The 15,305-nt window shown below is 32.8% G+C and overlaps 1 protein-coding gene across 2 annotated transcripts; it reads left to right on the top strand.

Moving 5' to 3' along the window:
- Nucleotides 1-3,463: 3,463 nt before the first annotated feature.
- On the top strand, nucleotides 3,464-15,004 carry LOC110603572 (soluble starch synthase 3, chloroplastic/amyloplastic). Of its 2 annotated transcripts, XM_021741332.2 has the most exons (16): nucleotides 3,464-3,666; nucleotides 4,272-4,335; nucleotides 4,453-5,736; nucleotides 6,192-6,406; nucleotides 6,783-7,053; nucleotides 7,635-7,810; nucleotides 8,104-8,211; nucleotides 8,796-8,905; nucleotides 9,639-9,744; nucleotides 10,316-10,486; nucleotides 11,385-11,513; nucleotides 12,018-12,200; nucleotides 13,383-13,514; nucleotides 13,627-13,738; nucleotides 14,084-14,207; nucleotides 14,483-15,004. In XM_021741332.2, the coding sequence occupies exons 1-16, from the start codon at nucleotides 3,541-3,543 to the stop codon at nucleotides 14,610-14,612; spliced, it is 3,441 nt and encodes a 1,146-aa protein (XP_021597024.1). In that variant the 5' UTR covers nucleotides 3,464-3,540; the 3' UTR covers nucleotides 14,613-15,004. The 2 variants fall into 2 exon arrangements, with proteins under 2 accessions (XP_021597024.1, XP_043807776.1); XM_043951841.1 differs by lacking the exon at nucleotides 3,464-3,666 and having other exon boundaries at nucleotides 4,291-4,368.
- Nucleotides 15,005-15,305: the final 301 nt, after the last annotated feature.

Below are 15,305 nucleotides of genomic sequence, written 5' to 3'. Positions count from 1 at the left end.
CTACTTGTATTGATTCTCCTCTTCAAGATTGTAGTTACTTCCAGACACTGTGTAAACCACACCAATGAGAGTTGCTTTAGCAAATTGGTATGCAGAAGCCATCATGTGCTGGTTCTTGTTCTTTCCAGTGTTTAATTATTAACTAAAATGGCAATCAAAATTCTCAATCAAACGTACGACTCTATCTCATTCACTGAAACTAACATACCCAACTAGTAGCATTCTCTGCGTCAAATCATCGAAAACTACACACGCATCCTTCATTGAATTCTACCCCATGAGCTCCACATGATCACCAACTCGCCACCATCATCCATCCTCCCGATTGATCCCTTGATGCCTCATCCCTGTTGAAGTGGTGAGAAGTTACATTTGCTCACGCGGATCTCAGTGGGCATAGGAGAAGAAGAAGATGGCAGATCAGCAGCACAACGGCAAAAGGACTGTTAAAACAGATGCATAAAATATTTTTTTCAAATTATAGAGGAGAGAAGAGAGAAATATAAAAAGTTGCCCCCGGACTTTGCAAAATAATGATTGCAATAAATTAGTTTCTTCTTATTTTAATAACAATAATAATATTGTTAAAATTTAAATATAAATTAATATTTTGTTACTAAAAATATTGAAAATTCACATTTTATTTTCTAAATAAAAAATATTTAATTAAATTGGATAAAAATTTAATATTTAAATATAATTTACAGTAAATGAATGAATCCTAATTAATTAGTTTTTTTTATAAAATAATAACTACTTTTATATAAATATTTTTATTTCATTTTGCTTTTGTCAAGCTATAATGTAGTGGTTCTTCTTTTGTTGGACAATTTGAGATTTTTTGTTCCTTGTTTTTATTTCTAAATTGTTCCAGGTCTTCTTTCAGGTGTGTTGAGACTTTAAAATCAAAATGTCTTACTTTTTAATCCTTTCTGTTAAATAAATTTTGTATAATAAATTAAGGGTTTATTATTTAAATAAATATTTTCAAGTTTGTTGTGATATAATTGTCAAAAATATCTTGAAAACGTTTGTTGAGCTGACATTCTTAATGGCAAAGTATAATTTTACATTATGTTTTCTTTTTTTTAAAAAAATAATTATTAATTAAAGTGATATTTTCATAAAGATTTCACTACTCTTAAAAATGCCATTTTAACTAATATTTCACCAGGATTTTTAATTTTATCTGCCATATCAAAATTAAAAATACTCCTTGGTATTTTCTTACATAAAATAAAATAATTAATTTTAAATTTTATAACAAATTTAGATCGCATCTAATTTTTACTGTTAACATCCGATAAAAATCCGTGAAAATTCCCGTATCAAATTTTATAATAATACTTACAAATTCGTAACGACATGAAACAATTAGTATTGAATTTTATGATAGATTTGAACCGGTCTTAATTTTTCTTGTCAACGTTCGATAGAGACCTACAATAATTTTTTAAAAAGAGAATTTCGAGACGCACGACTTTCAAAAGTGTAACGAGAGTCATAAACCTGTCACAAAATTCGATATGAAAATTTCATTGTTTAATAGTCAATTTTATATTTTAATTAATTTTTTTGAATATTTTAAATATTTTACTAATTTTATTTATTAGGGTTTTTTTTATTATGAATAGTCTCTCTTAACCGTCAGAAACTCACTTAGAGAAATTTTAATAAAATTTTTAGTTTTTTAACATATTTTTCTCTTATTTCGTCTTAACCAAATAATATTAATTAATATTTTTTACTGAATCTAAATAATTTTTTATCATTTTCAAAATTTTTAACTTAATTGAAAAATGCTTTTAAATTGACATTTTCTAAAATTAACTTTATTTTTTAATATTTTCAAAATACTTTAATTTTGTAAAGTCCTTTCTAAATTATATTATTTAAATAATAAAACCATAAATCAAAGAGTGTATCTCAAAATAAAAACCTATCTCAGTGATTTCCATAAAAAAAAAAAAACCTAATCCAAAAATAAATAAATAAATAACAACCAAGTAGCAAGTGTATCAGCTATTATATTAAGTGTTTACATATTCAACTTTAGTTAGTTGGCTATGGTTTCTTTCTCTTGTTTTGGAGAAAATCCTTCTCTTTTTAAGACAGAAGTCTCATTTTTTTGTGTGACTTTCTCTTTTTACTCAAAGTAAATTCTCTTTTTCCTTGGAGTGTGACCATAAATATTTATTTGTGATGTTTTTTTAATATGTTGTTATTCATTAAAAAGGAAATTCTCTTCTATTCTGCCTGAATTTTTTATATTGATTTTATTCTTATTTTTTTCTTTTAATTATTATTTTTGAATTTTTTAAATCTTTTATTATGGATTTAGATTTTTAAAATTAGTTATTTCAATAGATTTTTTATATTTAGACCTTAGAAATCTCTCTATTTTTCAGATAAGTTTTGAGCCTTTTAACATATAAGTTTTTAAATATTATGTTAATTTTGGGTAATATTTTTTATTCATCTAATGAATATTATTATCTTAAATAAAAAAAATTGTTGACATGAAATAATTATTGCACTATATATTTTTTCCATTTTCCTGCGAATTTGTAACAAAGGAAAAGGAAAAAAGATCCTACTAATGAGCTAATATTTAGTACCATGTAGTGAAAAGATTTAAAATTATAATATAATAATAACATAATGGCATTTAAATTATATGAAAATTGTAAAATTATAATGTATGATTTTAAAAAAGAATTCAAATAACTTTCATATATGATTAAAACAATTTTTAAATTTAAAAAAATAAATTAATTACTGTAATCATTCATTGGCATTGTCATCATCATCATTATTATTGCTATAAATAAATATTATAATAAAAACTATTATCCCTTAACATCACTTAACATTTCTTTTTACAACTCACTTCATTTAGAATGAGTTATTTTGAAAAGAAATAATTTTTATAAAATTTTATTTTTTTTAAAATAAAATAAAATATTCTTTTATTTCAACTAATAAAAAATAATTAAATTAAATTAAATTAAATATCAGCCAATGTTTCAAATTGGAGTTAAATATATGAAAAATCGATGGTTTTTCCCCACAAGAGTTGGTGAAAAGATTTACTTTACCTATTATTTTATAGTAGACTCCAACAGCAAGAGCGCCAACGTGGCAAATATTTATGACGTATCACTTCCAACGAATCTAAGCCTATCATCAGATCACAGATGGATAATAGCCTTAAAAACATTAAAATACCGAATTATTTATTCTTAAAAAAAATTTTAAAATTACAAAAAAAAAATTACATGCCGCTTATCTTTGTACAAGATCTTATCTTTGTACAAGATCACACAATGGACGGCACAAAAAGCTACCGCAATGTTCACTGGAACGTAGCAATCAACGGTCAGTATGCTGCGCATTTGTTAACATTGTAGGCTGCATCGTAGAAGATTACAATCATTATTATTAATAGTTATGGCTGATATTCTTGCTACTCCAGTGCATTCTTGTTGTTAGTGAGAAACTGAGAACAATTTTCGATTTCTGAGTTGGTAACCGTCAGCCATGGAAGTGGGTTTGCAGGTACACAGACCTCTCAGTTGCAGAGCTCTCTTTCACCGAAGAACCGTCTTCAAGTTCAATCGTCTCTCTGGGTCTTTCCCTCATTTTAATAGTAGCCATCTTTCAAGTGTAAGTACCTGTATTTAGGACTTCTTGATCCTTTGGCTTCGTTTACTGCTCTTGCTTAGATGAGTTCTCTTCTTCTTTCTTCTTTTTAGCCATTGAATTGTGTGCTCTTTTTCTTATTTTCTTTCTTTTTGAGTGTTCATTTTTCAACAATGTACTAATTTTACTTACCCTCGTTTGGAATCAAGAATTTCAATTCAATTGATTTCTTTTTTAACAATTTTCTTGTTTTGGAATGAAAGAATTCAATTCTTTTTCAACTTGAAAAATTTTCATTTAAAAGAAGTTGAATCTTGCAAGAAATCATTTGAATTCTTTTCTTTCAAAATGAATGAATTCTTTTCTTGAAAAAGGAATTATGCCAAAGGAGGGGTTAAAGATTTCCGCTATTGGAGTTGCCAGATTTTTGTCTTTTGTGTATGCCTTCTCTGTTATTGATTGAGTCTCATGTTGTCCCTTCCATTAACTTCTGTTGTGTGGTGAAGTGATTTTAATTTTGAATCAATGACTTATGCAAGCAGGTGGATTGAAGTAAATAGGATTGAATTCACTTTGTTACGTAATAAATTAAATAATCCTAAAATCTGATTTCATGTGTTTCCTGTCAGCTTACTTCATGCTACAGCAAGTACCCTACACTCGGGGTTTCATGTGACGTTATTGCTGGTGCAGGTTAGCTTTTAACGAAATTCTTGAAGGGACAATGTAAAGTAACATGTTTCTAATACAATGTTATTTCCCTTTGGTAATCTGAATATATTTTTGAGTTTCACCTGTATTTATGTGCAGACTTTTCTAAGAGGAGACAGAGAAAAATTTCAACTGCAAACTCTAAAGGACCTCCTCCTAAAAGATTCACATCGAAAACGCCAGCGAGAACAAGCACTACAAAGAGGGATTCAAAGAAAAATGGAAGTAAGGAGGATGAAGTTTCTCCAACATCTAGTGAGATTGTGGATCCCCACAAGAAAACACTTGAACTTAAAGCTGATGTAGATGCAGAACAGGCAATTGAAGTTAGTAAGGATGAGAAAGTTAACCAAGAAAAGAAAACAGAAGAAGCATCATCAGTTAGCAAAACACTGTCAGTTACCAAAATCAATCAATATGTGGAAAATAGAAGTGCTGGTAGTGTGGAGGTTAAGACTATGCCAGTTGATGAAATTACTATAGAGGAAAGGCAGGTTGACGACTTAAAGAGTGATAGTACTTTAAAAGAGGGAAGTGCAGGGACTGTTGAAAAAACAAATGAAGATGAAGTTTCTTCTCTAAAATTGAGGTTGGAAGTGGAAGAAAACTTGAGGAAACAAGAAATTGAGGAGCTTGCTGAGGATAATTTCTCTAGGGGTAACAAATTGTTTGTTTACCCTCATTTGGTGAAACCTGATCAAGATATAGAAGTATACCTCAATAGGAGCCTATCCACTCTGAATAATGAGCCAAATGTTTTAATTATGGGAGCCTTCAATGACTGGAGATGGAAATCTTTTACCATAAGTTTGACCAAGACTCATTTGAAAGGAGATTGGTGGTCTTGCCAGGTTCATGTTCCCAAAGAAGCATACAAGATGGATTTTGTGTTCTTTAATGGGAAAAATGCTTATGACAATAACGACAAAAAGGATTTCTGCATACCTGTAGCAGGTGGAATGGATGCATTTGCATTTGATGATTTCTTGCTTGAGGAAAGACGTAGGGAACAAGAGAAACTTGCAAGGGAGCAAGCTGAGAGGGAAAGGCAAGCAGAAGAGCAGAGGCGAAGAGAAGAAGAGAAGGCTGCAAGTGAAGCTGATAGAGCCCAAGCCAAGGTGGAAACTGAAAAGAGGCGAGAAATATTGCACCAGTTGATGAAAAATGCTCCAAGATCTGTTGATAATGTTTGGTATATTGAGCCTAATGAGTTTAGAGGTGAAGACTTGGTCCAGCTATATTATAACAAAAGCTCAGGTCCCCTTGCACATGCTAATGACCTTTGGATTCATGGGGGTTATAATAATTGGAATAATGGATTGGTCGTTGTGGAAAAACTTCTCAAATCTGAGAGAAAGGACGGCGACTGGTGGTATGCTAATGGTATGTGTGAATGTATATCTTCTTTAATCTAGTAGTAGTGGCATATACATGAAGATTCTTTTAATGAAATAAAATAAGTATTTGAAGTGCATATGAAGGTGCTGATAAACTTGGCATACTTAATATCAATTATCTCCTTGTTTCCAAAAACCACTAGAAAAGTTATTGTCAATGAACCCCTTTCTTGATTTTTGTTGTATTCAAGCTTCTATTGATAAATTTAAGAAGATGCTGGTAGTTGGCAACTGAAGCTTGACACAGAAGTATATCTCTCAAATACTTTCCTCTTCTAAGTCAAGATATTTTTGTTTTCAATCAACTCTTTTTCCATTCTCTGTCTAGGCTAGTGCCTAATAAATGTTATCTGATTTTATTAACTCTATTTAGTTCTGTTGTTTATTGTTGTTATTACTTGTATGACATCATTGTTTTTCTGCAATCATGATCATCTGCAGTTGTAGTGCCGGATCGAGCCCTTCTCTTGGATTGGGTCTTTGCTGATGGTCCACCTCAGAGTGCAATGGTATATGATAACAATCATCGCCAAGATTTCCATGCAATTGTCCCAATGTCCATTCCTGAAGAATTGTTTTGGGTTGAGGAAGAACACCAGATGTATAGGAAACTACAGGAGGAGAGGCAGTTAAGAGAGCAGGCCATGCATGCCAAGGTCAGTTTGCTTTTTACATTCAAAGGACTAGATTACACCTTAAATGTTAAGAAAAATTCAGATCGAGCATGTTGTTGTTGGCCTTTTGCTACCGAAAAAAGAAAAAGAAAGGGCACAGTACTTTGGGGCTTGCTTGTAACATGGAATAGTCCTTGCTATTTCTTGGGTTTTGTTGAATGGATCTTCTGTTTATGACCAGTAGGAGTTTTGGACTTTCTTAACACTTAACAGTTAAAGATGGGTGCCTGTCTTTTGCTGCTTTCGTATTTGTACTGCTATAAGCTAAATCATCTGAAAACTTTATCTCATTGTTCAGTGTAATGCCCTAGTGCCAAGTAAGCTGAGTCTATTTTTCCTTGTTCTTCTCTTCTTACAGGCAGAAAGAACAGCACGTGTGAAAGCTGAAAGAAAGGAGAAAACTTTGAAAAGGTTCCTATTGTCTCAGAAGCACATAGTCTATACTGACCCTGTTAGTGTTCAGGCTGGAACTGCTGTGACAGTTTTCTATAATCCTGCTAACACAGTTCTGCATGGTAAATCTGAAGTTTGGATTAGATGTTCATTTAACCGATGGACCCACCGCAAAGGTCCTTTGCCACCTCAGAAGATGTTTCCCACAGGTCATGGTTCTCATGTCAAAGCCACTGGTAAGTTTTCAATTCTATTCCTGTTTTTCACCTTAGTAGATTTATAACACAATATTGTCAATTATTGTGCATTGCATGGTCTTAGTTTTGTCTGTTTATACATGTTTCTATAACCTGTTAAATATGGTGGTCTCTATACTTTATTCTGGTTTAACTTCTATAATAGAGATATATGATCTTATTTTTCTGATTTTCAACAACTTCAAAAGTTAGTTGGTTGTTGACATTTCACAGTGTATTTTTTTCCTTGATATAGATATTGAGAAGATTATTGCATAGTTCATAGATTACTTTATTTTAATTTTATTTCAATCATCTGTTTGTGAGTTTATTATGTGTACAACATGATGCCAAATCATATAGGTAAAATCACTATGTACTTATGTCCTATAAAAATAGAGCATCTGTAGTGCACAAAACTCCCCTCTTTGCTATAATCAGGAGAGGGTTATTCACATATGCTGCTTTCCTCTTTTTCTTCCCCTTTCCTTCCAAATGAGTCAAAATCTGATACATTAATTAGTAGAAGTTTTTCTGGGGAAAAAATTTAAGAAATATTTACTTTTACATATTTTTCCCAGTCAAGGTTCCATTAGATGCATACATGATGGATTTTGTATTCTCGGAGAGGGAAGATGGTGGAATTTTTGACAACAGAGGTGGCATGGATTACCACATACCTGTATTTGGAGGAATTGTGAAGGAGCCACCAATTCACATTGTGCATATTGCTGTTGAAATGGCCCCAATCGCGAAGGTGATTTTAAGTCATTAAATTATATAATAAATGAGCTGAGTTTCTGTTAAACTTATCTGCTTATCTGGATGGTAAATATATCTGATTGTATCCACACCTCAGCAAGAGAGAGGTGCCAATCATAGGCACCAGGTGTGCTGTCTTTGGTATCATTATAATCATGTTAAACTTAAAAAGGTTGAGAATATTTTAAAAGCATTTATCCAATCAGTTGTTACCATCTTGTCTTAGTCAATCTTACTAACGTAATCTTTCTTTATTTGCTTGTCTGCATTATGTAATCTCTATTGCAGGTTGGAGGACTTGGAGATGTTGTGACTAGTCTCTCCCGTGCTGTACAAGATTTAAATCACAGTGTGGACATCATTCTTCCAAAGTATGACTGTTTGAACCTTAGCCATGTAAGTGTCATTGCTGCTACTTTATTGTGGATATTTTATCTCTCTCTCTCTCTCTCACACACATACATTTTCTTTTTATGTTGGATGTACAGATTTTATCTCAGTGATTAAATTATATGTTTCTGTGATTAACATTATTGAAGAAATTGTAAGACCTACCGATAAAATGTCTCCCTTGAGGGACAATTTTATTATTAATTTATGAATTGTTCATTCAATGTTTTATACTTAGTTGAAAGCTGCAGTGTATGATGATTCCTAATCCCATGCAAGAAAAAGTTTTCTTTTAAAACACCTAATGTTGCACTTCTCTGCATGTGCATATTTAAGTTTGTGCTTATTTATTTCCAATTGTCACTTCTTCAGCAATAATAACCAATGTTAATGTAATTGAATAGGTACATAGGACTACTATTGGTAACCAATGTAAATGCAACTGAATAGGTACAGAGGACTACTATTGGTTATGGCATATCATTGAGAAAAATTAATTAGATTTACTGAGTAATTTACCATGATGCTTTCTTTATTTATAAGACCTACAATTATCAATGAATTCTAATTCATTTCATGTCTTGGAATAGGTAAAGGACTTTCATTATCAGAAAAGCTATTCCTGGGGCGGAACAGAAATAAAAGTGTGGTTTGGAAAGGTGGAAGACCTTTCTGTCTACTTCTTAGAGCCTCTGAATGGGTAATTCTATGCTCTGCTGCACCCTCAAATTTTCTCTGCTCATGTGAATAATTCAGTCAAAGTACTACCCATTTATGGGTCAAGTAATATAGATTTCATTTTTGTTCTATGTACAGACTGGTTTGTTTGCCTGAACATGTAATGCATCTAAGTGTGTGTGCATGTGATGCATGCTTGTATGGTGCAAATATTCTGTGCCTTATTAATGGTGAAAACGCTGTGCATATGGTTCAGCTCAGTGTGGGAACAATTTCAAATTTTCTAATATTCCTGTTGACTAATTTTCTAGTTAGTATGAGTGGTAATAGTTTTCTAGAAGGATGCTTGATATATTATAATTGTTGTAAGTCTTGTATTTAACAATTTGAAGGTAAGTGATAGATAGTCTACAAGCATTGTATGGTGCAAATAAATGCCTCCTACCCACTCATTTCCTTTCTTTGCAAAAATATATTCATTTCATTTGGAAGGGTTGGGTCATCACTCATGCAGTTGATGGGCTAAACTTAATCAATTAAAGTTTTGAAATTAAATTATCCATTTGCTAAAAGGATCAATAAATACCATATCCTAGTTCTTGCGACTTCAGGATTTGGAGAATATATATGTATATTATATATATATGGACCTAGTTATGCCTCTTGTATGTTTACTTTGTAACTTTCTTCAATATTTCAAAAATGCACTCAAACAAAATGTCTAATAACATTTCATGTCAACTTTTCCATTGCAGGATGTTTTGGACTGGTTGCATATATGGGTGCAAGAATGATGGGCAGAGGTTTGGATTCTTTTGCCATGCAGCTCTTGAGTTTTTACAACAGAATGGATTCCATCCTGTAAGTTTTTGACTTAGTACTTTACCCTTTGGTAAATGGCTATATATTCTTGTCAAGATATTTATCTCTAGGATGAGTGGTAAACATGGTGATAATGCTAGCAAATAATTATAACTAGTGTTTCAGCAATAACCATTGGCAAAACATTTGTTTTGAAATTTTTGAAGCCATCTTTTGGTTAGAGCTTTATAACCCCGTTCGTTTAACTGAAGGTATTGCTTCAGTTTCTCAAGTTCAAGGCTAGGTTTCTATTGAATGGTTGATTAAGAATGAAAGTTTTGCCTAGCAAGTAGTAACAACCTGCTTGTGTATGGCAAATTCATACGTAAGCATGACAACTAATTCCATGTAAAATTTGCTGGTAGAAAGTTATTTTGTGTGTGCAAATGTCAAAACCAACTTTTCCTGCTGTTTGGCTCTGTTGGTATTACTGTGGCCTCTTAATATATCATATTAAATCTACCATTTTTTCCCCATGGATGCTAATTTCTATAATTCTCTGTGTGAGTGTTTTTAGTCCAATTATTTCTTTCTTAAAAATCCATGTTAACTAATAGGTGCTCACGTGCAGGATATTATCCATTGTCATGATTGGTCTAGTGCTCCAGTTGCATGGTTGTTTAAGGACCATTATACGCACTATGGTCTTAGCAAAGCTCGAGTAGTCTTCACGATTCATAACCTTGAATTTGGGGCAGGCAACATTGGGAGAGCTATGGCATATACTGACAAGTCTACAACTGTGGGTGCTTATAATTGATTTGTTTTATTTACTCTTTTACAGCTGCCTTATTCTTGCTCTGACAGTTTGCTTTACTGAGATATCCATAGTGAAAGAAGTTCCATGGGCATGTATTCCTTTATATCCAAACTGTACCTGATCCTGTCAGCCATTATATTATAACTAAGGGTTAAGTAGTTAGTGAGACTAAACATCGGGGGATTAAGACTTACATGTTGTAACTTATATCAAATAGGAATTGAGAATCAGATGTATAAATAGGAGTAACATTCTAACTGATTGCAATCAATGGTCAGCTCAATAATAAAATAATTACTTCTCCCCATTATTCTTTCTTTCGCTCCCTCTTTTTTTCTTTTTAGATCTTCTTCTGTTTCTCCTCTGCTTCTCGTATTTCATTCTTCTTCTTCAGTTCTGGTGTTTTTGAACATTAAGAACCTTGTGATGTAGCACATACCTGTTTATTGTATTCATATATGAATTCACGATTCTTTTCTCCTTGTTTTCTGGTTTTCAATGTCCATTGAAACAAAGTAACATTTTTAATCATTTAGTTGAGATACCTCAGCATTTCTTAAATCAAATCACTAGCAAATATCTCGAGAGGATTAAAAGGACTGCTATTAAGTAAGAAAGCATTTAAGTTAGATGGTAAGTGAATGAGAATAGTGACTTGGGTTATTTTTATTCATTTCTCTTTTTTTTTTTATTCCAGTGGATTGGAGCATTTTTCTCTTCAAATATCATACTATACTTCTATCTTCCATTGTATGAATGTCTTCAAGGAAAGGATTAGACATCTGTAGCAACAAAAGAAAAGCTAGCACTTGATCTTATGATAATTTTACAGTTTTATTCATATGCTGCAGTAGTACCTGAGTTATTTCTTGTTATGCAGGTATCCCCAACATATTCAAAGGAGGTTGCTGGAAATCCTTCAGTTGCTCCTCATCTCCACAAATTCCATGGAATACTGAATGGAATTGACCCAGACATATGGGATCCTTATAATGATAAGTTCATTCCTGTAAGTGGATGAAGTGTTGTTTTTGAATTTCTTTGACAAGTGGTCCTTGAATTTAAGGCCTTTAGTAATATTTCTTCCATGTTATGCATCTACATATTAGCATTCGCAATTTTTGCTATGATTACACTAAATAGAAAACCAAATGGAAGGATGATATATGCTGACCATATGATCATGTATTTCGCAATTTTCAACATTAATTTCTTTTCCCTTATTGCAATGAGAGCTTAAGATCCTTGTGATGTTGAGACTGTCTTTGATTCTGACTTTTTTCAATAGTTTGATGTTGCTTAATGCTCATGCAAATTTTGCTCAAGTTTTTGCCCTTTTTAGGGTGAAATTTCTATGCTAGCTTGATTTTCTTGATGATTGTTGTTCAAGATATACAGTCATATTGGAACTTTTTTTTCAATATTTTGTTTTTCGCTTTATACTTGGCCATACTGACTATGCCTTTGAAGATTCTAATTGCCAGTGAGTTGCGTTAATACATGTTTATTATAGGTTTCCTACACATCTGAGAACGTCGTTGAAGGCAAAAGAGCAGCCAAGGAAGCTTTGCAGCAAAGGGTTGGTTTAAAGAAAGCTGATCTGCCTTTAGTAGGGGTTATCACTCGCCTAACTCATCAGAAAGGAATTCATCTCATCAAGCATGCAATTTGGCGAACCTTAGATCGCGGTGGTCAGGTTGGCATTCTCTCTGCTTTCAGGTCCCACTACTTGTGCATGGTTTATCAACTTACACAACAGTGTAAACTGAATTTCCATAATTTGTCTTCTGATATTCTGAATGCAAAGTCAGCAGCAGAAATTTTGGTCCATTCAGCAACTAAGAGGGTGTTTGGCTTAACTTATGGAATTTAATTTATAAGCATCAAGTGCTTATAAGCTAATTTGAACTTATAAGCAACTTTAAATTTTAAGTTGTTATATGTTTGGTACAGATACTTACAAGTGATAGCTAAAAGTTGACGTGTTTGGTTAAAAATAATTTATAAGCACGTCTATTATGAAGATGACTATGAAAATGACTAAAAAAGGTGTAAGTTATTTTTTCATTAAATAAAGGTATTTGTTGTAATTTTAATTTTTTAATAAGGGCATTAGAGTAATTTAATTGGTTAAACTAGCTTATAAGCAAAGTGCTTATAAGCATCAAAATAAAAAGTTGGGGGGAGCAACTTATTTTTTTGTGCTTATAAGCTTGTTAATGTTATATTATTATAAATACAGATCATTTAAGTTTTAGGGTTAGACCAGATCATTGTTGTATTGTTATATTGTTATAATGTTACAAATAAACAGATCATTGTTATAAGCTTTTTTTTTTTGGGTTTGACCAGCTTATAATCTAGGCCAAACTAAATACATCAAGCCAATACTATATTCCCTAAATATCATCTTAGAATTGGAAAGCAAATGTTGGAGGAAAACCATTAAATGGAATAGAATTAATATTGCTTAGAGCTTGACCCACTTAGTGGGTAGTGGTTGGAAATTAAGCTAGTATGATGGTGTCTTATTATTGGCTGGTTTCTTTTCTTGATTAATCACAACACCTGATTCCTAAGAATAAGGTGGTACCTTAATCTAGAGCCTAGACCTTTTACTCAACACTTACATCTTGGAAGGACTAAATTGATGTATCCTAACAGCTGAGTATATATTCCAGCTGGGAGCTCCTTGTGGGCCAATCTTCTTCTTCCCCACCCCCCCTCTCTTTCTCTTTCTTTGTACTCATTTGCTTTGTAGATGATATTGTGATGGCTATGACTTGCATGTGCATGTAAGAACAACCAAGTCCATCATTTGCATGATACTGGTGGATCCATATAATTAAGCAAGTGTTAGATGGATCTATCTTGGCAGGTTGTGTTGCTTGGTTCAGCGCCAGATCCTCGCGTCCAGAATGATTTTTTGAATTTGGCCAACAAATTGCGTTCTTCTCACAATCACCATGCTCGCCTTTGTTTGACATATGATGAGCCACTATCACACCTGGTATATTCTTTTTGAATTTTATTTTTTCAAGTTTTGCATGGATTCATACTTATATCTCACATCTACAATTTGGCCCTGACTGCTGCTCGTCATCTCTCTCTTTTTTGTTTAGATATATGCAGGTGCTGATTTCATTCTAGTCCCATCAATTTTTGAGCCATGCGGACTGACCCAACTTACAGCTATGAGATATGGTTCCATTCCAGTTGTTCGAAAAACTGGAGGTATGTTCATCCCTATCTGCTTAGACATTTTGATAATTGAAATGTTCATTAATTTCTGTACTCCTAGGTATTATCATCATTATGTCTTATTCAACTACTCACATAATATCCCTAAATTACAAGTTCTGACTGATTTATTTGTGAGGTCTCATAACTCTTCTTTCATTCCAAGTATTGGATTTTTTTTTTTAATATAGCATGATTGTTTTATTTTCTCCTGTGGATGGTCAGGCAATTGCATTCATTCTGTAGTTACTACTTGACGATAACATTTACTGTGTTTTACGGTGCCCTTCTGTGGTAAGCAACGTGTGTTTAACTGCTTATTTTGATTTTTTTCTGTAGGACTTTATGACACTGTGTTTGATGTTGACCATGATAAGGAGAGAGCACAAGCACAAAGTCTTGAACCAAATGGATTTAGTTTTGATGGAGCTGATGCTGCTGGAATTGATTATGCTCTAAATAGGTGAGCAGTGACTGGTTTTAACTATTGGAGTGGGAAAATATGTATCTTTATTCTTAGTTTTTCCACTTCACAATCTTTAAGTAACAAAGATCTATTGAAAAGAGTGCGCCCAAGTACATGATCAACCCAGTAAAAAGTGTTTTTTTTTTTTTGAGAAGTTCTATTCTCGGAAATCTCTTGCCTCTCTCTTCCCCTTTCTTTCTTGGAGAACACATGCATATTTATGGCTTGCATTTGTTATAGGGTAATATCTACTTTTCCATTGAAAATTTCAGGGCAATTTCTTCTTGGTACGAGGGTCGGGAATGGTTTTACTCATTATGTAAAACCGTAATGGAGCAAGACTGGTCTTGGAATAAGCCTGCTCTTGACTATCTGGAGCTTTACCATGCCGCACGCAAATGAAAAGAATCAGGTCCCAGGGAGTATGATATGCAGAGATCAACCCCGCACACCATATTTGTACAGGTTCAGCACCTAATTCAACTTCTCTTGCCTAATAGCTTGATTACTTGCGCGCAAATTGTCCGATCAAAATAATGCAAGGTGATGCCAGTTTTAGAGCTTGAAAAGGCTCATCCATTTTTGTATTCTAGTGCAGATGTACATCACAGTGTATTCCGAATTAGTTTCACTACGAGGTTGATCTGATTTTGATACCTGTTGTAAATTAGTGTTACTTTAGTCAGTAATGCAATATCATTGGACAAATGGGATAGTTTTTGAAATGAGGTGTTGCTACATGTTCAGCAATAACGCATCTGTCCTATCAATCTTATTAGTTATGGCTTGCTAAATCAAGGGTAGCCTGCCCTATAACAAATAGGCAACTGGGTTCAAACTCATGAAAATGCATTTGTAAATATGTATCACATGGCAAAGTAGATGGTGAGTTTGTGGCTTTATGCTTCCACTTGCAATTAGTTTTTGTAAATTGTGGGATGACATGGACAATTGGTGGTGACTTTGTACTGCAAAAGTTCCTAATGGGCAAACACATCATGCCTTATTAGCCACCAAAATTGCTTGCTTCATCTCTTGTTAGCTTTGAAGTGACCAAAGCTTTATGGGGATTGGTGACATTTTCATTTGCATTTT

This window comes from Manihot esculenta, chromosome 16 (genome assembly GCF_001659605.2).
Source record: "Manihot esculenta cultivar AM560-2 chromosome 16, M.esculenta_v8, whole genome shotgun sequence".
NCBI lineage: Eukaryota > Viridiplantae > Streptophyta > Magnoliopsida > Malpighiales > Euphorbiaceae > Manihot > Manihot esculenta.
Note: the sequence above shows the minus strand (reverse complement) of the source record. Positions and strands in the feature narration are given on the sequence as shown.